The sequence below is a fragment of the Fusarium musae genome, chromosome 3 (genome assembly GCF_019915245.1).
Source record: "Fusarium musae strain F31 chromosome 3, whole genome shotgun sequence".
Taxonomy (NCBI): Eukaryota; Fungi; Ascomycota; class Sordariomycetes; order Hypocreales; family Nectriaceae; genus Fusarium; species Fusarium musae.
In genome coordinates this window covers 4,209,630-4,235,352 of record NC_058389.1, presented here as the reverse complement: position 1 = coordinate 4,235,352, position 25,723 = coordinate 4,209,630, and the positions used below count along the sequence as shown (strand labels likewise).

Below are 25,723 nucleotides of genomic sequence, written 5' to 3'. Positions count from 1 at the left end.
TCTCTTGATTGATTGTTGATGATGCAAGGAAGAGAAAGTGGGACGTGGGGAGCCCGGTAATCGCAGTGGGTTTAGCGCTCTTGCCGCGGCGCAAATGCAAAATGCACGCCCCCCATTCAAGCCTCAATGCACTGTAGAGAGAGAGGCAAGTCCGTGGCCCTGTTAATTGCACATGCTCGTTTGAACGAGACGGAAAGTGCTGCTGGCCTGGTTTCACGAACTGGACACTTCCCAACAACTTCTTGTCAAATTCGTCATTCTCCCTCTTGTTTTCATCATTCTTTCACTTACACACGAGTTACTGTTCCTTCAAACAGGCTCAAACAGCATCTTCTCATACGCCGCTTTCAGACCTCGCACCAATCAGTAGCTTCATGCATGTTGCTCTCATTCTCCAACGCTCACTGAAATCGACACTCAACCTCCCTGCTAAGTCGCTCCCCTCTTTGACTCATGGAGCCGCAGCTCCAGACCCAGACCCAGAGCTAAACCAGGAACTAGCGTTGAGACACGCCAGGGCTTAAACAGCCGGTCCAGCGATTGATAGCTCTGAACCAGGTGACCCCATCCCTAACGTCTAAGCCAGCGGAGCCCTGACGTCGTTTCAAACTCCCGCCGCAACCCTCCCAACAGCTGACTTTAACTTCTTCCATTCCGATCTCTCTCATCTTTCTTTCAATTTCAACCTTCACTCTTTTTCTCCTTTTGGCATTCAACTTGCCAGTTCGTCGCTGTCTTTCTTGGATATCCCTTGTCGCCATCGTATCGCCCTCTTATTGTTGAATCGCCGCCAGTCATGAGTACTGCCGCCGATCTGCCAGCCGCCGGCCCTGGGCTTCGGCAACGGCAATCTGGGGTTGATCCTCCTGCCCAGCAAGACAAGCCTCAAGCAGAACCAGGGCATAGTCGCCAGTCATCTGATGCGCCCTTCCAATCTGATAAGTCTAGTAAGACGTATGGTCGAACCCCAGACGGCACAGGTATGTACAATCCATTAAGGTTGTTGTGGTGGTGTGTTGCGTCGGTGCGTCTTTGGCTGACTGTCACATGTAGTCTTTATCGTACCCACAACCCATGATATGGTCTCTCAGCTTTTGGATCCTCGACAACCTAAGAACCTTTCTGATGCAATTGTCTTGACAATTCTGGGTCTTCACATCTTAGCTGCTTATTTCTTGCCGTCTAGCTCGAAACGTATTGTTTTCGCTGCTGTCTTCCTGTTCTGGCGAGCTTGTTACAACATCGGCATTGGTGTACTCCTCCAGATCCAGTCAAACCACCGACGTCTTGTCACTTGGGCTCGGCGCTGGAAGCTCTTCGAGAATCCTTCAACAGGAAAAAACCCGCGACCATGGCTCTACAAGCTACTAAAGAACGAGCTCGAGACAAAGATCCCCGAGGACTATGAATTCGAGAAGGCCCCCATTGAGTACAATACTTGGTTGGTCTTCCGAAGGGTTGTTGATTTGATCCTCATGTGTGATTTCGTGTCGTACTGCCTGTTCGCCATGGTCTGTGGCCACACTCCTGAGGGGGAGAATCCTCTGATTGGTTTCTCCCGCTGGGCTGTTGGCATCGCCCTAATCGGCTTCAATCTCTGGGTGAAACTCGACGCTCACCGTGTTGTGAAAGACTTTGCCTGGTATTGGGGAGACTTCTTCTACCTCATCGACCAAGACTTGACCTTTGACGGTGTCTTCGAGATGGCTCCTCACCCCATGTACTCGATCGGATATGCTGGATACTACGGTATTTCCATGATGGCTGCTAGCTATGAGGTTCTCTTTATCTCGATCCTCGCTCACTTGGCCCAATTCGCATTCCTTGTGATTGTCGAGAACCCGCATATTGAGAAAACCTACAATCCGCCTCCTCCTCGCAAGCGGACCGTCTCCGGGGGTCAAAGTGATGCCATACCCGCTGATATGAAATCGCTTGAAGGTGCATTCGACCAGCAGACCCTTACGCCCACCCAGAAAGACGAGCCAGCTCCCGTCCACAATCTTGTTGGTTTAAGCAATCTTGACTTGTTCCGCGTCCCTGATTTCGCCGTCATTCTTATGCCGTTCTATGTAGCCGTCCTCACTCTTGTGACACCTTCAACTGCCGTATGGCAGGCGGCTTTCGTGTTCCACGCTCTAGCCTGGCGTGTTTGGTATCATCTCGGCCTAGGTCTTATTCTCGACCAACAGTCTAAGAACAAGATGTGGACACGCCACTTCCTTAAATTCGGCGAGAGTGCTGGTGAAGCCTGGCGCCAATGGAAGGGCCTCCATCACATCAGCATGATCATGTGTAACGCTGCATTTGTCGCTGCTTGCTGGAAGATGTACTCGCCTCCTGAAGACTGGGCCTATGGCCTGGTCTTGCTCAAGCATGTTCTTGGTGCTAGTCTCGTTGCCCTTCAGTTGTGGACCGCATTCAGTGTCTATGATTCTCTCGGCGAATTTGGCTGGTTCTGCGGCGATTTCTTCTTTGATCAACAGGCTAAATTGACTTACAAGTCTATTTACCGGTTCCTGAACAACCCTGACCGGTTCTTCGGAACGGCTGCAGTGTGGGGTGCCGCACTCATTACGTGGAGTCGATCCATTTTCCTTATGGCACTGTTTACCCAGATCTTGACCGTCTACTACATCTCGTACATTGAGCGACCCCACATGCAAAAGATCTATGGTCGAAGCCTACGTCAGGAAGCAGGTCTTACCAAGTTCATCAAGAAATCATTGCCTCCTCCCGTTAAGGGATGGCAAGAGAGTGTCGACAAGGTGTTGGATGACACCAGCCAATTCGTTGAGGACTTTATTGATACTGCTCGGCCTAAATTCGCAGCAGGTGTTAAGACCATCGTCCGAGATACTTCGGCCCTCTTCAATATGGCCCCCGCACGACTCACCATTACGCGAATTGCTCCTGATCTAGAAGGCCATGATCCCAAGTTATACTCTCTTTCTGTTCAGGGCACTCCCGTGAACAACGCACCTATCGTTGAGAAGTACACTGGCAAGGAGAGTTTGACAGGCCGTTTCCCTAAGCCCGTTAAGACCATGGCTTTTGAATACGGAGCACCTCTTCGAGTGAAGTGGAGGGCCCCTGCTAACCACAGTAAGAAAGATTGGATTGGTCTTTATATGGTCACCGACAATCGTTCAAGGGAAACGACTGAGGTATCTTCTTTGGGACGATGGGCACCTACAAATGCTGGCTCTTATGATGCCTTGACTGCCGATGTTAGCATTGTGGTCGAAGAACACCCCGTGGCCTCAACTGAGATCACAGAAACTGACATAGTCGAAGGCGAGGTTGTGTTTGAAGGTGACAAGTTGTGGTGGACACAAGGTGTATTCGAATTCAGATACCATCACAACGGACACCATCATGCCATGACGATTTCAGAACCTTTCGAGATCCGAATTAGCAAGTTTGACGAAGAGGATGTCGATCTTGGTGCCAAGGGCTTGTACGAGCAAGCTGTCGAGGCCGCACTTCTTCCAATTGTCCAAAACTGCCTGGACCGTGATCCAGATATTGCACCCAACCAGCCTGAGGAGCCTTTCGGAGGCCACGTCGAGCGTGACACAAAGTATGCCAAGAGGATTGTCTACGCCATTCGAGAAATGTTTGGCATCGAGTTTGCACCACCAGTAGTGGCCGCAGATGGAAGCGTTCGTAAACTTGCTTGGAGAATATGTAACGCTAAGGAAGTTCTGGTATGTACAGCATCACCTACGAGGTTGCACAAAGCTAACAGTTCATTAGGCTCCATACAGCATGTCCTTATCGAGAGGAACCACGACGCCTGCAATTCAGGACTTTCCGTCAGAAAAGGCTTAGCTACAAAAAGAATGTGTTTGGAGATGTTAGTGACAGGTTTTGGTAGAGATAGTGTAGGGTGAGGTGTTGGTTGGAGTGCTTTTGAGATACCAAAAACGAAGTAAGAGGATACTAAAAATAAAGAATATTTACAAACTCGAAAACATTTCTCATGATGTCTTGATACCAAAATAAATCCATCAAAGAGTCCCTTACGCTGTTGACATAATTCACCCTTTGGAATCAGGGCCCAAGGCTTTAGTATATTGCCTCACCCAGGCATGGTATGATTCCTGAATAGGTACAATCATCCAATGATCAAAGTATCACTGAACATGCAGTCAACTGAAACTGTTTCTGAAACAAATCGCTCCCCGCGGAACGACGTTGGAAGCTGAACTCTAAACCCATGCTTTTAGCGGCAACACTAGATCCATCTGGTGATACTCTTGCATGCAATACGAAGTCATCACAGTGTCACCACAATCTGCACGGCTTCTCTAGTGTATTCCTTCAGAGCCCAAGGCTCAATCTCCCTTCTGCATCTTCACCTCCATCTTGTTTTCATCGCAGAATTGCTATCTTTGGCCTGAATCTTTTCGTTCTTTGATCAGCGTGGTTGTTGTTTCACCTATGCCCTCACCCTGGTTGATAGCTTGCGGCTAGTGCGGTGAGGCTGCGTCAGCTCTAATCTCGTCATAATCCTCAACTTACTACCATAACATTGTCCATCAACTGGAGAAAATGAAGTTCCTCAGCCGTCAGAAACTATCGAGAAACCCCTTCCGTGATAATAGCATAACACTTCTCGTCTCAACACTCCTTCTCGCCGCGCCCATCACTATCTTTTTACTCCATTGTGTATATCAGACTTATTATCGCAGAGGCGCGCACTGGAGCCACAATCATGACATTCTTGATTTCAACACTCACCACGAGCCGGATGTGCTGTTGTATGTTGCTTCCTACAGTGGACTTGTCACGACGTTGAATCTGTCACTTGCTGAGTATCGGAATACGCCTGTGAAACTTGAAACATTGTCCACAACAGATGGGTGTGCTGGAAGCCCTTCATGGCTTACACTCGACTGGTATAACGGAGTGCTCTATTGCACCGATGAAGGACTAAAAGATGGGAAGCATGGGTCGTTGGCTTCCTTCGCAACGCATGAGAACGGTACCTTGACGCCTTTGGCGAAGACATCTACAGTCTTTGGTCCTGTGAGTGCGGTCATGTATGGCGAGTGGGATTACGGGCTGGCAGTAGCCCACTAGTATGTATTACCATTCCGACATAAAGTTCAACGTCAAACGGCTAACGCTTTTCAGTGGCGGCTCGGCATTCACTACCTGGGACATTCAAGATCCAGCAAATCTCACGTCGCTCAATGCCCAACAGTTCAGCCTTCCTGAGTCTGGTCCGGACCCCTCAAGACAAGAAGCATCCCACCCCCATGCTGCAGTCGTTGATCCGAGCAAACGGTTTATTCTTGTCCCTGATCTGGGAGCAGATATGATTCACATATACGGCGTTGGTTTCGGGAATCTAAGCTTGTCCAAGCTGGATCCATTGGTCGTTGCTCCCGGCAGTGGACCCCGACACATTGCCTTTGTAGTCAAGGAGACAAAGACATTCATGTACCTTGTCACCGAGCTGGCCAGTACAATTATCGGCTACGAAGTCGTGTATGGTGGCGAGTTTATCAGGTTCAAGGAAATATGGAGCAGTGGCATCCACGGAGAAGGCAAAGACGTGCCACAAGGCGCTGCAGCTGCCGAGATTGTAGTATCAGTAAGTGTGTTCACAACCCTTGAGCTATGTTTATTCTGACTTTTGAACAAAGCCGGACAGGGAGTTCCTGATCGTCTCGTCTCGTAATGAAAGCGCTCTTCAAGTTCCAGACTTTGACACCAGTAACGGCGCTATACCATCTGATCCTTTAGTCAGTTTCAAAATTGACTCAGAAACGGGGTATCTCACTCTCCAACAAGATGTTCCATGTGGAGGCAGATTTCCTCGCCACTTCTCTATCAATAAGGCGGGAACGTTGGTAGCAGTGGCTCTTCAAAGTGATAGCCGTGTCGTCATCATTGAGAGGGATGCCAGAACTGGAATTCTGGGTGATTTCATCGCCTATGCAGAGCTGGAAGGCGAAGTTACAGCCGTGATCTTCTACGAGGGACCATAAGCTTGGCTCTTTGGAGGAAGGTGACTCAAGGCTTCTTTGGTTCCGTCCGGCGTCATAATGTGCATCCGTTTCTCGGTGCATCTCGTCCGAGCAACTGACGTTACTGAGAACGAGAGCTTATGACGTATGTCCGGCCATCCGTCCAAATACCTGAAACTTATGGATATCGTCTTGAATTTGCAGGAATTGCTCATATGCAGACAGCACCAGCCTTGAACACCTTGATTTGTAGTTTCGGGTTGACGGCTGCCGGATCCGAAGAAGCTGTGGGTTGCAGAATCAGGGACAGTTTATGGTTGCCCATTGTTCACTTGATTGGTGTTGGGTTGCCACAACTGCTCGATCGTGTTGTTGTGACGCAGGGGATGATGTGAAGCACACTACATTAGCGTGTAGGTTGTTGTGTCTTTCATGCAGCGACCTCGGAGAACATGAGAGACTGTCAGTCCGTCCGGCCTCGACTAAAAGACTGTTACTCTCCCGCGGGTGAAATCCTTGCCGGAGTAGTATCGGGCATTGGATGTCCCGGATGCCCAAAATGGGAATCGAGGGGACTGTGGAATTGGAGATCAGGTCACAGCCTGGTAGCAAGGCTCAGCATGATGGCCAGGGTGTTGAAGACCCTGAAGATGCTGTCGATGTGGGTAGCGGCACGGGTCCTTGGCGACTCGATCCTCTAAATGGTTGAGCATCTCGCTATAAAGCTTATTGAGTAGGGCTGATGTACGTATAGTATCATCAGTATCATCTATTTGAGTTCTGATGAGAAACGTGTCTCTCAACTTTAAGACATCGTCTACCCGAGAGTCTGGATATATTCAAGCGGTGACCCGAACCGATGGGTTTCTGTCTGTGCCGTGCCGTCGTCTGGAGTCGTCTCTGGACATGGTAGATTAAGGCGAGCGTTAATTAGCCGGAAGATCCATCAAACAACCTTGCCAGCAGTTTTCCGTAAGCGGACAAAACGTGGCACACCTTTTAAGCTTCCCCGCAGGTTGACAGGCGTCTCGAGACGGCACCCCAGACCGGAGCAGGCTAAAACCGAACCCCAGGTTGGTCACGGGCTGAGATTTGGATTGGACTGGGCTGCGAGGCTCCAACAGAAGAGCACTCCTATTCGGGCCGTTACATGGATCGGGCGCATGAGCGCTTGTCATGATGGGTGAGGTCGAGCGACGGTGCGTCTGGGCAAGGCAATGGTCCTAATGTAAGTAAGTCAGTGTAAGCATCCTAAGCTGAGACCAGATTTCGATTTCAAAGCCACGTTTATTGGAAACAAAGGTGTGTGCGTCATCCTAATATATCGGAAGAGCCGGAGATCGGTATTTGAAATATTTTTCTATATCAAAATCGCCAAGTAAGAAGTGGACTTCCAAGTAAGCATCAAGTCCGTCTGGGGTTGAAAGATTTGCAGACCCCATGGTCATGAGCGAGAGGTCCGGATGCCATCCGAGACAGTCAATCACTTGCTATTGAAGGTCTTTTCCTCTCGTGGCGATTCTGACCCCGCTGAGGTCTAGAACCATTAATGACCTTGACGGTGACGGTACGGTTGTTTGTCAAATCGTGGTAGAGAAGTATTATTCGGGGCTCATTATGCCACCATTTGGAGAAGACGTAGCTATATGATGGGGTACTCGGCAATAAGAGGATCGTATTATGTCAAATAGCAACAGCAAAGAGAGGATCGCAGTGTGATCACATCGTTAAACTCAAGGATGAGGCATGATATTGCTGTGTTTTAGTTCCAGGTGCATTTCAAGCAATGAAGTGAAAGAACTGGGATGTTTATTAGCTTCTCCCATGTGTTCCTTCCCTTATTACTCTTGATATTGCTGCAAGGGCAGTACGGCAGGCGCAAGATGGGACGACATTTCCGCTCTTCCCCCAAAGCTTCAAGCACAGCATGTATGTGCGTGAAATCCACATACGAAGCAACAACAGCATTTAACCTACATCTCCATCATGGAACACTTACCAACTTTGGACAACAAAAATTGTGTCAACAACTCCAATCTCAGGCAAGAAGAAATTGAACCTCATCCTCCAGAAATCGCTTCTCCACACGCAAACGGTCATGCTGCAAGGATTCCCACCAATCCCCCTCAATAGCCGCCCACCTCCATCTCAACCTTATCCCTGTCATGGCGGGTTAAACGAGAACAACTGGCTTGAGCCATCCAATCCTCTGGGGAACACATGGAGTTGATGCTTGCGAACGCTTCGGGAAGGCCATGACAGCGTCGCGGGCAGCTCTATTCCCACAGTGCACCACAGAGCAAAGTAGCTACTATGCACTTCTCCAGACTCTCTCTTTGCTGACGCCCTGAGACCCCAGATTTGGAAGCGAATCGCCTTCGTACCAAGAAACAAAACGTACGCCACCACCACTTTAAGCAAAACTGCCCCCGAGACAAGTCATTTCGGGTTTTGCTCGACATGTCATGCCATGCTTAAATTCAACTTCTCAGGTACCTTGACCGAGTACATACACGTTGACACGTTGACCGGGTCTATCCATTGTTGGATGCTCTCTTCGGCCGACTCTGTTGGGCCAATAAATGACCCATCCCATCTCTCCAGAAGTCCCCCAGGTTGACTCTCTACCTTTCTTACCTAGTCTCTCCCGCCCGTTTCTCCACCACCCTCTCCGAGTTCCACCGCCCGCCGACCCAGGGTCCGGGGTTAAGTCCAAGTGCAGCTACTGAACAACGGGGGCTCGGAGACCCTTGTCCTGGCCTGGCTCTCCCCCATACATAATCATTTACTCCTCCATCTCGGTTGCAAGAAAGGACGCCTCTTTCAACGTTCAGTGTCTCGAGAACATTTCGGTGTTCTTATTGTGAGACTGACGTTGTTCAATTGTCTGTTGGAACGCCCAAACCGCGAATCATTTCCCAAGGAAACCAGTCGCTCTTCACCAGCTCAAGTTCAATAGAGCTCTGAAACGTGAGCTTTCGTCGCATTGTCTGATGCTCATCTTACCATTCCCGACCATCGGCCTTGCTACATAATGCTGTTTTACTGAAAGGGCATTTCGAGTTGTGCGCATCATTGCTTTGTTCGTGCCGCTACACCAACTCAACTAGAACTTATTCTCGAGGCCATTCCTCGATCCAGTTTCATTTGACGCCAATCTATCATCATGTCCGCATCATCGACAGGCGAATCCCTTCATTCAATCTCTCTCAACGCAGCGCGACCTTTCACGGTACCTGCACGCGACAGCTTCTCTCTCGAACTTCCCATATCTTCACTTTCAGCAATGTCGGCTGACGCCTCGCTCAAGTCCCCTGTCAGCTACAAAAACCAGCGGACGCCCAGTTTCAGTCGGGAGGGCATACTAAGCGCATCTCAAAAATCTCGGCATCTTTCGCAGTCATCTGACAACAGACCTGACAGCATGTCCAATGGCGGGCAAAAGGTCTCAAGCGATGAAGGCTCGAACCCACTCAAAAGGAGGAATACCGAAACGGGTGTCGATTACCCCCGCCGTAGGGCCACTATTGCTGTGCGTCACTACACCATTTTTGTTTTGTTTATTCATATTATTTCCGCCTTTGTATACTGACTCCCACTAGTGCGAGGTTTGCCGCTCGAGGAAATCCCGTTGCGATGGCACGAAGCCAAAGTGCAAGCTCTGTACAGAGCTTGGTGCTGAATGCATCTACAGAGAGCCAGGCATTAAGCTTGACGCTGGTGACAAGCTCATCTTGGAGCGTCTGAACCGCATTGAAAACCTCCTTCAGATGAATATGGTGAACACAACAGCAAATGGACTAAACCTAACGGACAATTCGCCTGGGATGAGCAATGGCACGGGGCTTGATGGAGACAACATGATGCTGTCGGCCAATGCTGCCTCTTTTGGCTCTATCCCCAATGGTGGGTTTGGGACTTGGTCCGCCCAACCGACCGGAACCAATATCTCTACCATGCCTAAAGTCCACACTAATGCCACTATGCATTTACTCCAATGGCCTTTGATCCGAGATTTAGTGTCGCGACCATGCGATCCTCAGATTCTACTACAACTGGAAATGGCACGAGAACCACTCCACACTCTGACCAAAACTCCTTGTGTAGACTTGTCAAACACCCAGGCTTACATCGAGGCTTATTTTGAGAGAGTCAATATTTGGTATGCTTGCGTCAACCCATATACCTGGAGGAGCCAATACCGCACAGCCTTGTCCAACGGTTTCAGAGAGGGGCCAGAGAGTTGCATCGTGCTTCTAGTTCTTGCCCTGGGTCAGGCAAGCTTGCATGGCAGCATTTCGAGAATCCTGCCGCAGGACGACCCCCCTGGACTGCAATACTTCACCGCAGCATGGTCGCTGCTTCCAGGATTGATGACTGCCAACAGTGTAGTGGCGGCACAATGTCATCTCCTTGCTGCTGCGTATCACTTTTACCTAGTCCGCCCCATGGAGGCATGGAATCTTCTTTGCACGACAAGCACGAAGCTACAGCTGCTACTTATGGCTCCAAGCCGTATCCCAAGCCACCAGCGAGAACTCGTGGAGCGAATCTACTGGAATGCACTACTCTTCGAGAGTGATCTTCTCGCGGAACTCGACCTGCCTCATTCAGGGGTTGTTCAATTTGAGGAAAACGTTGGTTTGCCGTGTGGATTTGAAGGAGATGAATCGGAGCAAGTCGGTCGAGATGAGCTTTGGTACTTCCTTGCAGAAATTGCTCTACGTCGGCTGTTGAATAGAGTGAGCCAACTCATCTATTCTAAGGACTCGATTGCATCAACAACAAGCCTGGATCCGGTGGTGGCGGAGCTTGACTACCAACTGAGCCAATGGTATGAGAGCTTACCACTACCACTGCAATTCCCTTTCACTCGAAATGCGCTACAAGATCCGGTTCAAACTGTCCTTCGACTTCGATTCTTTGCCTGTCGCACCATTATCTATCGGCCATACATTCTAGCAGTGCTAGACAACGAGCAGGCAGTCTTAGATCCTGCTGTGCGGGAAAACTGCCACAAGTGCTTGGAGGCCTCTATTCGGCAACTCGAACATATTCATGAACAGTGAGTCTCCATTTCCTTTTTAGCTTAGTTAATAGCTAACATGGCCCTAGTCATGCCGGGCATATGCCATACATTTGGCAAGGTGCTCTATCGATAGTCTCGCAAACGCTACTCATCATGGGTGCCAGCATGTCGCCGTCGCTGCTCAGCATTCTGCTAACCTTGGTGCCGCACCGTGAGGCGCTAGACCAAATGATCAATGATGTTGTGATAGAAGTTGAGCGATATGCAACCCTGGCCCCTAGCTTGAGTCTGTCCTCGGAAATCCTCAAGGAGGCAGAGGTGAGAAGACGCGCGTTCCTCGGTACTCCGTAGGTGCCGGTCGATCTGTGTCAGATTGATAAATGACACTCAAAACGAAACCACAAGGCCACTTCGTCATCAGCTCTGACGTACTCTATTCTTTTTACTTCTACTTCAGACTGCGGCGTTATTCAATAGTAGCGCCGCCGCTTGCTCCCATACGACCAAGATACGCCCCTTGGGTGCAATTGCTACCCCAAGAAACCTGGTGGGCTGAAATGTCGCCCCGAGAAGACAATTCTGGGGTGATATCCTGGGGTGCAGTGTCGGGGAATATGACTTTATTGGTTGGATGTTGAGCCCAAAACGGTTCTGCGGGCCGGGTGGCCGGGCTTTCCCAATACACTGGCTTCCAAGTATACTTGAACGATCTAGTATAAGGATCTCTGATTGATGTAATGTAGATCATGCATAAGCTAGTTGCCAGTGCTAGCTCGAGGTTGGTTCCCTGGGGGAATTGGCGTACAGATTTCTCAGCTCTGATTAACCATCAAAGAACATGATGACGTCTCTCATGATAGCATCTATACCCATTTGTTTAATTGTACAATATTAAGAACATTAGGATAAGGAACAAATATCATGGCAGTCAGCCTAGGATACTGATTCGTCTACGAGCGATCATTCTCAAACCTCAGTATCAATGACGTTGTGCAGTGATGGAGCCCAATGCTTGCCGGACCCTTCATGCAGAAAGGAGAAGTAGAATGCAGCGAATTGTATCTACGCATCTAACGTAAATGATGTAATAGACATCTTACTTGCGTAGAAGTGCATGAATAAGATGGTGACACCAGGGAGCTAACATAAGACTCCTACGTAGTAGACACATGCTCGCAAGGATAGATACTAACTATAAGGGGTGTAAAAGACCCTGCAGATTGCTAAGGAAGTCAAAATCACAAGAGAGCAAAGGCCATTGGGAGATCGGCAGGAACGCCGTCATATCTCGTAATCACCGCTCCGTTTCCGAGTCCGGACCGGGCCGATTTTGATGACCCACATGAAGAAATCGCCGGTATGATGAAGGTCCGAATCCCACGCGAACGGAAGATGGGATTAAGTCATAGAGTTTCGGGTGAGGTTTTAGAGGTTGAGTTAATTGATGATGTTAGTGGGGGCGAATGAGTTCATTGCTTAACTCATGATGTTCTTCCTTGAGCATCTGGGGACAGAGGTCGGATCTTGCCACAGTGATGTTATTTCTCCGGTGAGGATCAAAAACAGGCAATGATAGATATTTCTTGCATAAGATATACAGCACTTGCATTGATCGAACAAAGCCTCAGTGGACAATGAATATCTGGGGGATTCGTTCATGTGCTCTGTTGGTGCAATGCAATGTCTCAGTTAGCTCAGCCACGTGACATCACACCGACAAAAACTGATCATCCACAGTCTCATATTTTCTTGCTTGGGGATACCAGCCACTCACGAAGTTATCGTTGGACAAGAACTGCCCGTCAAAACTCGTATGATTCTAACTCGTACGGTGTTATGCTGTGCAAGCACATATGACTTTGTCTCTATGAACTCAACATCAGTCGTTACGGGGTCCAAGAGCAAAGCCTAGGGACAGGACAGGACAGGGCCTGGTCTACAATAAACCAGCCCAACCCAACCCCCCTGGCCTGGCCTGGCCATTTTCAAAACCCACCCACGCGGGGGAGGGGCACTTTGATTCGTTACTAGATGCCTGATGCTTAGGGTGATGTGAGGTAACTGGCCATTAAACCACGCCCAAACTTGGTCTGTCTACCGCGTTATCCTGTGGAAGCATAGCTTAACGGAGAGTGCAGACGCTGAGAAACGTTGCTCAAGGTCTGCATATGGAGATTGTCTGTGTTACTCTCCTCTTTTCCTCTCCGACTTCTTCATATTTCGTTCTTCATTTCTTTTCCTCTTCCTTGGTTCCTGTACTAGTTCGTTGAGGCCCATCCGAGAGACAACGTCGTCTCGCGGCCCAACTTGTAAGGCACCAGAAGCAGAACCACACACATCCAATCCTTTTCCATTCTCTACCTCTCGCCCCAACTTCCGACTCGACTCGACCTCGACGTGACGCTGCAAGCTGCGGTTGCCATGCATGATCAGCCCCCAGACTCCAATCATCTTTGGGGGGTGCAATTGCTCACGCAGCGTGGACTTCGTTGAGTGGCTCGACCGCTCGTCATCACGACTACTTTGGCCCTTGCCCGTTGCATTCCGACATATAAACTAGTCCAGCCTAGGACACCAGACTCTCGCTGTCCACTGCCCAGCGCGCGTTGAGCTGAGCTGTTTGCTGCGCTGTGCTGTGCCGTGCCGTGTCTTCCCCCCCCTTCTGGGTCCTGCAGGAGTCCATCCATCCCACTCTGCAAAAATGAGGCTAGGATACGATCGAGACGTCGCTGATGGAGAGGCCCGACTTCCACTCGTGCGTCGCAGGCCCCTCCGCCCTGAATCTCACGATTGGTACGGCCCCAGTGACGTCGTGCCCTATAACCAGTACCCAATGCCCCATCGGACCCGAATCGACGAACTACAAAGGCCCAACGGAAGGACACCCAGGGGATACCACAGGAGCATGAGCCTCGATGCATACCCGCCTACAATGCCCATGCCGCCAGCACACTTGATGCGTGCCTCGACAGACGTCTACAAGAAACGCCCTCAGTTCTCGGTATATGAAGCAGACGAAGACGACGAGGATGATGAACGCTGGCCGGCTATGAAGCCACGGGGTAGACATCCGGAGCCCGCGAGGCCCCGGCAGGTGGTCCGAAGACGGAGAGAGCCTACGCCCGAGTCGACACCGCCGACAGATAGTGAGAGCGAAAATGAAAGTGAGAGCGAGGAGGACAGCGACGATCAGAACCAGATAGAGGTTGTGGTGGAAGAAACAGAGGACAAACATAGACGCCATCATCGTCGACACCGCCGATCACCCAGCCCAGACGATTATCTCAGTTCACCAGATGAAAAGAGAATACCACGAAGGCGGAATAGAATACCGTCGCCATCGACTTCGGACGAAAGAGAAATAAGATATCGACATGCTTCTTCTGAAAGAGGCTCACCGGACCGCAGACCTGCTCTGAGACGAGAGATCAGCGATACACCTAGATACAGTCTTCCCACAAGATTCAATAGTGTGCTTGGTGCTTCTCGGCCGCCGGTAGCGTCTAGAAGGTAAGCTATCTACAATTGCTTCTTATCTCCAAAGCTAATTAAGAATCAGAACTGCCAAGGTGGTTGAGTCTCGTGAATTAGTCCGTGAGGGCCGTCCTCGGAGACTGCCTATAGCTACAATTGAGACCGTTGAAGTCTCTAGGGAATCTTCACGTCGTCCTCCAAGTATAGCCCGCAGTGGCCTTGATTCATCCAGAAATTCATCCCCAGACCGACCACGTCTAATGTGAGTGGCATGAATCACATTGTGGTTATCAACTGCTAACAGTTATACTTCAGTCGTGATTGTAAGGGCTGTTTAGAAGAACTTCCTATATCCAAATGCCCCAAACTTGATTGCGGCCATCGCATGTGCCACAGCTGTCTGAAGAGGCGGTTCAAGCAATCAATGACAGAAGCTGAACATATGCCACCAACATGCTGCACCGATGCCCACATTGGTCTGGAGCATGTTGACAAACTTTTTGATTCTACGTTCAAGAGAATATGGAACAAGAAGTTTGTCGAGTACTCCCTTAGGAACAGGCTCTATTGTCCCTCACGACGATGCGGTGAATGGATCCGGCCAGCTGATATTTACCGCGATCGCGAGACGGGACGCAAAGCTGCTCGCTGTGATCAGTGCAACACTAAAGTCTGTGTCGCCTGTAATGGCAGGTGGCACTTTGCGAGCAAGTGTCCCAGGGACGAAGAGACGGCGAGTTTTCTTGAATATGTCAGAGTTGAAGGGCGGAAGAGATGCTATAGATGTGGTGCTTCAGCTCAGCTCCGAGAGGGTGACAATCACGCCTCGTGGTAAGTATTCCTCCGCACTTGAATATGGATTCTTCTAACATGTACAGTCGATGTGGTGCCGAATTCTGCCTCGTGTGTGGTGAGAAACCCAAGAGATGTGAATGTCCATGGTTTGACCCTGATGCCCCCGAATCCGATCACGAGCCAGATGTTACCCATCGAGGCGAGATTCAAGTCTTTCGTGAAGATAGCACTGAAGAAGATTCTCGTGTTGCTAGACGGCCACGAAAGTCTAAACCTACACGACCCCCGATTTACGATGAAGAAGCTATCATGCGTCAACAGGAGGAACGTGATGACGAATTGGTCCGCAGGTCACACTATCATGGAAAAGACTACGAATACGATATCGGCGGTGCTCCAGAAATACCTAGGTCCAGCGATCCTTACTCAGGCGACAGTCCTCGCCGTGTAGGTCGCAGAGTCGTCGGCGGTGCTCCCCCATCACCCAAAGACTTTGAAAGAGGCACCCCCAGAAGCGGAGGATACTACGGCGGCCGCATGGACAGACGCCATGCCGAAGACCGCTACGCCCCAGACTCTCCAGGCATGCGCCCGCCACCAATGGGAATGCCACCCCCCGTGATAGAGGAGGGATACCGCGGAGGTGTAGGCCCTCTGATCGTGGAGCGTGATCCGAATACTTACGACGACGACGATTCCTACTACAGCCACAGCTCGCGCAGTCGAAAGGGTACACGACGTAGTGAGAACCGCAGGTCTTCCGAGCTCGCCGGTCTTGGTCCACGGACACCGGGGACGAATCGGATCGATGTGTGGCGGACGTTTGTTGAGCCCGGTGATCCCGAGGGGGAGATAGCCGCTGCAGCAGCTGTTACTGCATGAGACGGCCAATTTCTTAGACATTTTTATCTTGAGCAAGATTGATAGATTGTCCTTTTTTGTATGATAGTCTTTCTTTTTTGGTCTAGAGTTTAATTTTGGTGGGAACTTGTCGCAGGCATGGGATGTTACGCAAAGGCCAACAGAACTCTCTAGACGCACGGCATGTCATGGTATGGTAGAAGCATAAGCATAAGCGTGAGTGTGAGTGTGAGTGTGAGCATCAGATCTGAGAAGGATATGATAATACTTGATGTCATCTAGCCTTGATATTTCTTCATAAATTATTTATTCTTCTCTCAAAGTGCCTCTATCCGGTCTCACAGCTGAGAACTTACACAATGCCCAGAATATCATGGTCTCAGACCAATTACTAAAACGATAAAAAGGCTTCGACCATGCAAACGTCACCTACAACAATATTCTAGTTGCCATAGAACCCCTTGAGCCCATCCGCAGTACGCTTACCCAATGCTTCCAACGTTCCCATACTAAGCACCTCGAGTGTGCTAATCTCAAAGCCAAATGTGAGTTTCCAACAGCCACCCAACACAACAGCAACCAAGGAGTCAAGTCCCATATCCGCGGTGTTGATAACCAAACTTGAGTCTCTCGGGCAGCGGGATGACTCCCTGGTCGGGAAAAGATGTACTAGAACATGAGCTTGAAAAATGAAAGGACCAGGGCAAATTCTAGGTATGAGTACAGCTAGTTACTCAGGAATGCATCTATACTGCCAATACATTGACAAGTAGATATGCTATCAACAATCAACACCTACTTTCCCCCGGCCCTCACAAGACTAGCAAACCTGCTTCTTTCTGTACTAGCCAACTTTTGAGGATTTCCAACCTCAACAAGCTTACCAGTATCGAGAACAACAACCGTATCGAAATCCATAATCATATCCAAGCGATGACTTACGGCAATCACCGTGTATGCGGCAAACTCTGTCTCGATGATCCGCTTGATGATGAGTTCCATGTCCTGATCGACGCTGGAGTTGACTTCATCGAGCAGCAATAAGCCACCTTGGTCCTCCATATTTTCTCTCATATTGCCAAAGCCTGCTAACTTCTGTGCTCGGGCTCGCCGTCGCAGCAAAGCACGCCCCATCGACATCAGTTGTCGTTGGCCTCCGCTAAGAGTTGAAGACGTCATGCCAGCATCGATTCCACCACGACCCTGAACAAAATCCCATACCCCGATATCTATAAGAACTGATTTGCATTCATCCGAGGTCGAGAGGCCTGAAGGGTCCAGGTTCTCTTTAAAAGTCGCGCCGTCAGGCAAGAAAACGGCCTCTTGAGGCACCGCGATGACTCCTTGACGAAGAGCATCTCTGTCTAGCCTGTTAAGTGGGAGACCATCAATCAGAAGACCTTCATCTGGGGTGTCTGGTAAGGGATCGAGGAGTTTCAGCAGCAAAGATACAAGACTTGATTTGCCACTGCCTGTCCGGCCGCAAATGGCCACCTTTTCTCTCGGTTTGATACTCAGACAAATGTTATCAAGAGCCAAATCAGGTTCACCATCGCTTGAGCTCTCTATTCTATAAGTATCTTATCAGCAATTACTCTCTTGTTAGGACCTGAAAGAGAGTTGCGCTTACTGATAGCTCGCTGAAACGTTGTTCAGTTTCACGCTGCCATGCTGTGGCCAATTTTCAGGGGGTACCATGTCCTCTCCCTCTTTACCCTCAGGCTTTACTGTTGCGTTGAAAGTCTTGAGCCTAGAAATGGCACCTATGGATGTTTCGAGACGTGTGTAGTAGATAACGATACCAGAGAGACTTTCTCCAAAACTCATAAGAGTAACCAAAGAAGCACCCGTGAAACCCGAATTTGAGTGCAGTCTAACTGCAAGTATTGTTAATACTGCTGCCAGTAGCATGACCACCATGTCCAAAACGAGATTGAGCCACTCCTGTACCATGGCAAGAAGGTAAGCGGGTTGCTGGCTTCTATTGAGCAGCCTAGCATTCTTAGAAACTTCATCCGAGATGTAGCCTTCGTATCATTAGTATGATTTATTCCTAGATTACCAGCGTGACAGCTCGTCAACTTGCTGCATGGGCCAGCCACTTACTGAAAGCCCGCAGAGTCGTGATTCCCCTCACAGTATCCATGAAATGGGTGCTAAGAGTTTGTAGGTTATTGAATTTTCCATGGAGAAAGGTTTTGCTGTAGCACTTACTACAAGGGGCTTTTAGCCTCGAGATCGAGCAGCCTCAGTTGCCTAGAAGTCCTAAGGTAAAATCTTTGCACCGAATAGAGTATAACAGCAAGGAACGGATAACTAATAGCCAAGTACGCCGATGAAATTGGCATAACTGCAGCTTGACCGAGAGCTTGGAAAACCTATTCCTTGATGTTAGTAGTAGTAAACCAGGCTTTGCTCATCACATAACTCACACAGAACAAGGTATTCAACAGAGCGTCTGGAAGTTCAGTATCGATCAAATTGAGATCTTGTGAGAAAAGATTTGCAATAACGCCGGTGTCAGTCTGTGTGAAAAAGGACAATGGGGCCTGGATCAACGTTGTGAGTGTATCATGATGCAGACTCGCACCAGCTCTCTTGATAGACACGATAAAAAGAGTGATACCGAGGAGTAACAGAGAGATCAGAGCGGAGACCTGCAACAACGCGTATATGCCAACATAGTAAGCATGAGAGTGACTTCGAGTGTCGGATGATATATCATCAGTCCAAAATTTGATCCCTGTAGATAAGCCCATTAGTTATGTGAATAATGTGACACATTGAAGCATTGTTCACTTACAGATGGTGGGGAAGTTGGTAAAGAACCCCCAGAGAGCAGCCAAGAAGAAACAACTGAAGGCCACCAAGAGTCCCATACTCAGGAAATAGTACTTGTATACCGCCTTATCTCCCGTTGCACGATTCGGGTCATCGAGGCTGACTTCGGCTGTTGGGGACCCGTCTGGTGAGCCATGTGCATCCCTTTGTGCTTCAATCTGCTCTTTTGAGGGTTCTGTTTCTGACACAGCGTCACTCTCGTCATCTTCAGCTGAATCACGTATGCCGAGACTCTTGACGTAACCTCCTTGCTCAACAAGTTCCTTGAAGCTCCCTTGCTCCTTGATAGTGTTGTCACCCAGAGCAATGACGTGGTCAGAGAATGGGAGAAAGCGAACGCTATGAGTACACAATACAACGGTCGTGCGTCTCTCTCGAAGTAAGCCCCCAGGTCCAAATACTCGTTGGAAAACGTGTAGCTCGGTATCTGCATCGAGACCGCTGAAGACATCGTCCAGTATCACCAAGTCAGTCTCTAGATACAAGGCACGTGCTAAGGAAACCCGTTGTTTCTGTCCTCCTGACAGAGTAATACCATTGGATCCTACATTGGTTTGGTCTCCTTGAGCGAGTTTGGCAAAGTCCACTGACAATGCTGTGGCCTGGACGACCGAGTTGTATCTCTTTTCGCTGTATAGTGAAAAGCCAAGAATGTTGTCGCGAATGCTTCCATTCCACAGGAAAGCAGTCTGGTCGCAAAACCCGATCCGAGGGTATCTCATACTCAATACTACACTCCCTTGGCTCAATGGGATTTCACCCAGGAGAGTCTTGCAAAAGGTTGACTTCCCTGAGCCTACTGGCCCAACTACCATGGTGAGAGAAGACTTTTTGATACGTGCATTGATATCTTGAAGAACAAAGACATCTTCTTTCCAGCCAAAATTGCCACTCTTTATGCTAATCATAGTCGAGTCAGATGTCGTTTTGATCTCTGAACTACCCATGCCTGCTTCGATTTTGGTGAAACTGAGATTCTTCTTGCGATCAGACAGGACTTGGCGGAAGTCATGGCGGGTTTCGCACTCTAAAAAGGCCTGGATTCGTCCGATGCAGGCAATTCCAGAGACGAGTTCGGGTATAGAGGTGAAGATCTGAGAGAGGGGGTTGGTAAGGAGCATCAGAAATGCCAGACTTGTAAAGACCTTTGAGGTATCAAGTGAAGCCCGAGTAAACGCAAGGGTCAGGGGAGGACTGATGAGCATGGGTGTGAAGCCAAGCATGGCGGCTACGATGAAGATCTTGCGGAATCGAGCACCAGCAGCAAGCTCCTCTACTCGCAACTTCTGAACAAAGGAGCTCACAGTGGAAGCCAGACCGGAGAGCTTGAGGTTCTTCATTCCGGAAATGACTGTAGCCGTCAAACCGACGCGCTTCTGCACGCCTGTCATCCACGCTCTCTGAGAATCTCCGGTGAAGTTTACCAGAACTCCCAAGAGAGTGAAGCATACCACAAGTACTCCTATGGGTACCAGGAAGACCAGTCCCAGCCTGATATACAGCATCCAGGCAGCTAGGGCAGCCTGTATAACGCCTGCCCAGACATTATGCAGCATTCTGAGGCCGAGTCTGATTCTTTCTATGTCGGTACTCATCAGAGTTAGGGCAGCATTATGGTCGTCTGCTCCGATGCGGGCTTGTGTGGCTCTGGAAAATATCTCTGTCACCAGTATAGATCTAGTCATTGCTCTCATGCGGTGGTGAAGATACCTGTCATATGTCAGTCTCTATCCAATGACTTTGTAACCATGATCTGACGTACCAGCAAAGAGCTGCCGAGACAGCCATACCAAGGTAGATCAGTATTGCAGCACCTATAAGACCATACCCCACATTGCCTTCGATTTCAGGCTGCGAAAGATGATCTAACAGCTTTTCAATGAAGAATGGTTGACAGAAGGTGAAGCCTAGAAGCGCGAGTCTCAAAGGGATTGGCAGAAGGAGAGGGACAATAAGAGTCTTGGCGAGGACTTTGACGAGACCGTAGCTATCTCCTTGGAGTTTGCTGTAGTCCATGTTGGCCAAGAACTTATCATGGAGTTGCTCGCTATGCAGCGCGACATCCAGAGGGTAGAGATCATCCATCGATAGTGTAGATCTATAGCCTTGCAAGAAAATACTGTTAAGCCATGACAGGACGCCGAGTGAGAAGATATTACTGGTTTCTTCAGGGCTGTGTTCATCCCTGTCCCATGTTATCCATTCGTTCTTGGACTTTGTTTCCAGGAACAGAATGACAACCTTGACGGCTAAAGATGTTGTGAAAACGGCACTGTAGGTAATCTCTGGTGTACTCCCAGAGAGCAGAAACAGCGTACGGGATTGAGCAATGTCAAACAATAGAGTCAGGAACAGAAAGGTGCTCAGGAGGATTGAGGGACGTGGACTCCTCCTATGATCAGTATAGCTGATCATCACCATAGCCAAAGCTGCTATGAGATTGAGAACAGAAGATGCGACGAAGATTGGAGTGACATGGAAAGAGTCCATACCCACTTGAATCAGGAGCGCGATCTGAAGGCCAACATAGGTGATGATAGCTCCCTAGTACCAAGGTTAGTAATGAATATATGTTTCTGCGATGGCATACCAATTTGATGAGCTGGAAGATTGGTGCATGAACCACTAAGGGCTTGCGCGACAGAGTGAGAGCGCGCCATAGTGAGCATATGATAAACAAGGTGCATGGAAGAATAGAGAAGAACAGCTGTTCGAAGTGAAGATTGAAGTCGAACCGGTCAAGGTTCATGTACAGCAAGTCAAACTCGTCGTCGTGAAATGGCATTTTGGCAGACTTGGCGTTGTTAAGGTCAAGAGCCTCGTGTGTAGATGAGACAGCTTGAGGTGCTTTCTTGTTGATTACTCATTGCATCCAGTGTTGATACTCCTTCCTATTTGGAACTATCAGAATTTCTTATCGACTCGTGTATGTATGTAAGAAACGAGCACTAATGCACCGCGACCTTGCAAGGAACGATAAATACAGTATGGTTCGTGGTTCTTGGCCCTGCCAGGCTGATGCTGCAGATTTCCGATGTAACTATAACTACGGTCGTATTTGCGGACACGTTAAACAGCTCAAAAAGAAAAGAGATCCAAACATACAATACATTGCATGGCTCCAACTCCTTCGAGATGAAAATGAAGGCCACTCTGTCCATGCGTTACGGGTTTGTTTTGTTTTGTGAGGCCTTGTCGTGCTCAATAATCTGGGTCTGAGACAGCTTGGAAGGTAGTATCAGCAATTCGAGGCAAAAGTGCCATGAACTGACATGATCAGTTATCGGGACCCCTGCTCTTGGCTGTTGGTTTTAAGGAACGACCAACACTCAGGCAAGGGTATAGGACAATCCCAAGTATTACACAACAAAACAACAATGATACAGAGTAATCATTGGGTGGAGTTATGGGATCTGTAGTTAGGTATCTAGATCAACTTTAAGTTGAAGCATAGAAATAAACTACGCGGGAAGATCTTAAACTTAACCCTTATGCGGTTACTATAGGCGGGACGGCAAAATTCCCGGCTGGGCTTACGATGGACACCCCAGTGCAGTCCACTAAAACGAGCACCCTGTCAAGGTTCTTTTGATATATTTGCAGTCAGCATCGAGGTTCTCGTAATTCTTGGGCTTATATCCGTACATACCAGGGTTTATCCAACACATACACCACGTTACATGCACCAGGGTTTCAGGGGTACTCCATCCGTGATTGGCTATCCAACCACTCAACTCGACCTCATGAGCTTTCCACTATGACGCCAAAACTAACAAGGGCCTGATATGTGCAGGATCCCATTGGCGCAGAGCCATTCTGAGTTGCATTCACATAGAGTACAGTCCGCAGGGGTTACAAATGTTATTACAGGTACTTAGATTAGTGATTCTCAGTGGCCAATCTATGCTAATCACTCCAGTATTATCTCTATCTATCTATAAGAATAATTACCTCTTATTAGTCTTCTTTAATTCTGTTGTGGCAAAATACCTATTTAAATCGCGGAAATGCACATTTGTAACCCCTGCGGACTGTACGCAGGTCAGACATGATACGTTTGAAAGTCATACTTCAGAAACTTCACCACCTGGATAGTCAAGAATGGTCCAAGTGAGAATCCCTGGGGCTCCATGAGAGCATATCGACTGCAACTGGTAAGAATTAGCCCATTGACCCATATGGTTTAAAGGAGGACAACGTCCTTAACCGGCTTGATACTAATCCGATCTCATAGTATCACTTTGCGTTGATGAAATTGAGCAACTGGTCAGAGAAGTATTTCCGACAAATTACCATGTGATGGAACGACACTCTGAGCAACTCCCCTCCACACATGATATCAAATAGGTCTTCTCCAGAAGCAAAGAACGGTCCTTATCTCCCCTTCCCTCCGAGGTAGCTCCAGATAAGTTAAGTAAATGGCACTCGTCCTGGGATTTCGCCAAGTTATGGTTAGATACCGCACCTCTAGTCATTGCTAACTAAACTAGCTGGCATACAGAATGTGTATTGCGATGAAATAGCCAGGTTGTTACTTGTTGTCCTTCTCTTATCTAGGAGACTTTTAGAAAGAGTAGATGCAAATCTTGTATTGTGATGGTTGTATAATTAAATTTCAACTTCTTGTTCATCCTTGAATTAATGCACTGGCCAAATCAAAAGCAATTGTTTAAGCCCATATCGTTGCAGCATAATTAACCACTATATAAGGAGATAAAATCGAATTGCTTAATATATCTTCAGAAACTATGCATTTTTCCTGACCTCCTGGACTACCACACCCTTACGGCTGAGGTGTATTTGACTTGGTTTCTGTTCCGAGGTTTGAGACAGAACTACCGCGTGCATTTACCTCCGAGGAAGCCGGATATTAGCTAACTTCGTAGACCTGCGTACGCGTACTGGGTCACACACAGCATCCAGAGAAACTAGCTTACTAGCAATTGACTATCTCGTCGCTGGAGAGCACCCGAATCCCGTTGTCTATCAGCCTCTGCGGTGGTCGTTCCCAGTTTAATACCTTATCGCCTCTATCCCAGATATCTTGCCGCCTCTTATACCAGTTATCCACTATGACAGAGGTCATCTCCTCTTGTACAGTTTTTAAAGAAATGATCTTCTGCGGTGGCTTGGACATTGCCGGCCATTCAATAGGCCTTGAAACGTTGCTTGAGTGAAAGTCTCTTTCCCGTCGTTCCCGCCATTCCTTCAACATAAGTTGATATGATTCGACTGGATAGTCTAGCTTTATCTCCAGATGCTTCACCCATTTTGACCCGAGGTTACCGAGGTTCTGGTCTTCATGAGGAGTACTGCGGAGATTATCATCTTGAGTAATAATCTCTTGGGTGGTGAAAATAACACCTTTGACATCGTTTCGGTCCTTGACGTAGCTCTCACCCTCTCCAGGTGAAGGGCATTCGATGCGGGCTGCGAAACTGAAATCAAAGAGCATGATAGAGTCTTTCGGCGCGTCAACCAGGAAGTTTCGTGGTGCGATATCTTGATGCGCAATCCCATAAACAAGATTCAAGTCATCTACGACCCTTATGAGTTGTTGTAGCCACTTGGTTTTGAAAACGCGAGACCTGTTCTCCTCTATGTTGCCGCCAGGCACGTAGTCGCAGGTGAATCCGACTATACGCCCTTCAAGCTCGTCAACGACCACTCGGTCAAACGGAACAATGTTTCGATGGTGGGGGTGACGCATCCATGGGTTCATCTCCTTCCACGACATTTGCGCATACTGCCACAAGAAGTAGTACTTAAAGACGATCTCCCAAGGGTCAGCTTTATCGTAGGGCAAGACTTTCAAGACCGGCACCTAGATATTGCCTTTTTAACAGGTCCCTCTATGTATGGCGAGTATGCAACAAGGTCCGTGTCAGGACCAAGCCTCTCGAGTTCCTCAAACTTGTCCCGCCGAACAGTCTGAACCCCATCTGGGAGACAGGCATCGTGAAGAGGTGGATAGTGTACACAGCAGGTTGGATCATTTTTCGAGTCCGCATATGTTGAGATGATCTGGCCATTGTGAGATATGTATATTCTGTGAATATCTGGTGATAGTTGATCGCTATGACGGCTGAAATGTTCAATGGCGAGGCTCTCATCGTCCTGCTCACCGTCCATAGTTACTGAGACTACCTGTCTCTGATCCCAATCGATAATGTGTCTAGTGGTAAGACGCATGGCATGATTATCTTAGTCAGCCAACATCTCTTTGGCACCGTGTACAAAGGACTACTATGTACTTATAAAAGCCATTTTCACAATGAAGAGAAACTAGTATGAATTCTAGGGGTCTAACTTATTAAATGAATGAAGTCACCCAGAACTTAATATCAAGGCACGAAATGTAGTAGCGTTCTCGTTCAAAAATGACCGCGTAATGTGGAATGAGATGCCCATAGCAAGCAGCAGCTGATCACTAAACCCGACCCGACCTCACTCAGCGGGAAGCTCGGGCCCTTGCAACTCCCGTAGGCCCCAAGCCCCCCCTAAAACAAACTGCCCCGCCATAGGAGTGATGTCGACGCTCAGCGCTCATTGGCCCCCATCGTTCTCTAATGACCGGTCTCGACGGAGCGAGATTGGAGGACACCACAGAAACAAGGGCGAGCTTACCGTCATTGTACATACAATTACACTGCATGTGCTCCATGTTTTGTTTCTAGACCCTTTTTCTGCTCGTGTCTTTGCCGTTCTTGTATTTCTGTGCTTTTCTCTAGGTACCTACAGT

General features: G+C 48.7%; 6 protein-coding genes across 6 annotated transcripts; 4 read left to right on the top strand and 2 right to left on the bottom strand.

Moving 5' to 3' along the window:
• Positions 1-796: 796 nt before the first annotated feature.
• On the top strand, positions 797-3,834 carry CHO2 (phosphatidylethanolamine N-methyltransferase; the record flags this gene model as incomplete). Its single annotated transcript, XM_044822417.1, has 3 exons — positions 797-980; positions 1,054-3,710; positions 3,760-3,834. The coding sequence occupies 3 exons, from the start codon at positions 797-799 to the stop codon at positions 3,832-3,834; spliced, it is 2,916 nt and encodes a 971-aa protein (XP_044683750.1).
• Positions 3,835-4,720: 886 nt separating this feature from the next.
• J7337_004725 (uncharacterized protein) lies at positions 4,721-6,002 on the top strand (the record flags this gene model as incomplete). The annotated part of the gene is made up of 4 exons (XM_044822416.1): positions 4,721-4,766; positions 4,865-5,087; positions 5,143-5,605; positions 5,658-6,002. 4 exons carry the CDS (start codon positions 4,721-4,723, stop codon positions 6,000-6,002), a joined length of 1,077 nt encoding a protein of 358 aa, XP_044683749.1.
• Positions 6,003-9,147: 3,145 nt separating this feature from the next.
• Positions 9,148-11,361, top strand: J7337_004724 (uncharacterized protein; the record flags this gene model as incomplete). The annotated part of the gene is made up of 3 exons (XM_044822415.1): positions 9,148-9,513; positions 9,584-11,046; positions 11,097-11,361. The coding sequence occupies 3 exons, from the start codon at positions 9,148-9,150 to the stop codon at positions 11,359-11,361; spliced, it is 2,094 nt and encodes a 697-aa protein (XP_044683748.1).
• Positions 11,362-13,711: 2,350 nt separating this feature from the next.
• On the top strand, positions 13,712-16,161 carry J7337_004723 (uncharacterized protein; the record flags this gene model as incomplete). Its single annotated transcript, XM_044822414.1, has 4 exons — positions 13,712-14,520; positions 14,570-14,746; positions 14,800-15,315; positions 15,363-16,161. 4 exons carry the CDS (start codon positions 13,712-13,714, stop codon positions 16,159-16,161), a joined length of 2,301 nt encoding a protein of 766 aa, XP_044683747.1.
• A 774-nt stretch (positions 16,162-16,935) lies between these two features.
• Positions 16,936-21,766, bottom strand: J7337_004722 (uncharacterized protein; the record flags this gene model as incomplete). Its single annotated transcript, XM_044822413.1, has 5 exons — positions 16,936-17,710; positions 17,771-18,167; positions 18,944-20,691; positions 20,744-21,525; positions 21,572-21,766. The coding sequence occupies 5 exons, from the start codon at positions 21,764-21,766 to the stop codon at positions 16,936-16,938; spliced, it is 3,897 nt and encodes a 1,298-aa protein (XP_044683746.1).
• A 1,961-nt stretch (positions 21,767-23,727) lies between these two features.
• On the bottom strand, positions 23,728-24,718 carry J7337_004721 (uncharacterized protein; the record flags this gene model as incomplete). Its single annotated transcript, XM_044822412.1, has 2 exons — positions 23,728-23,770; positions 23,919-24,718. 2 exons carry the CDS (start codon positions 24,716-24,718, stop codon positions 23,728-23,730), a joined length of 843 nt encoding a protein of 280 aa, XP_044683745.1.
• Positions 24,719-25,723: the final 1,005 nt, after the last annotated feature.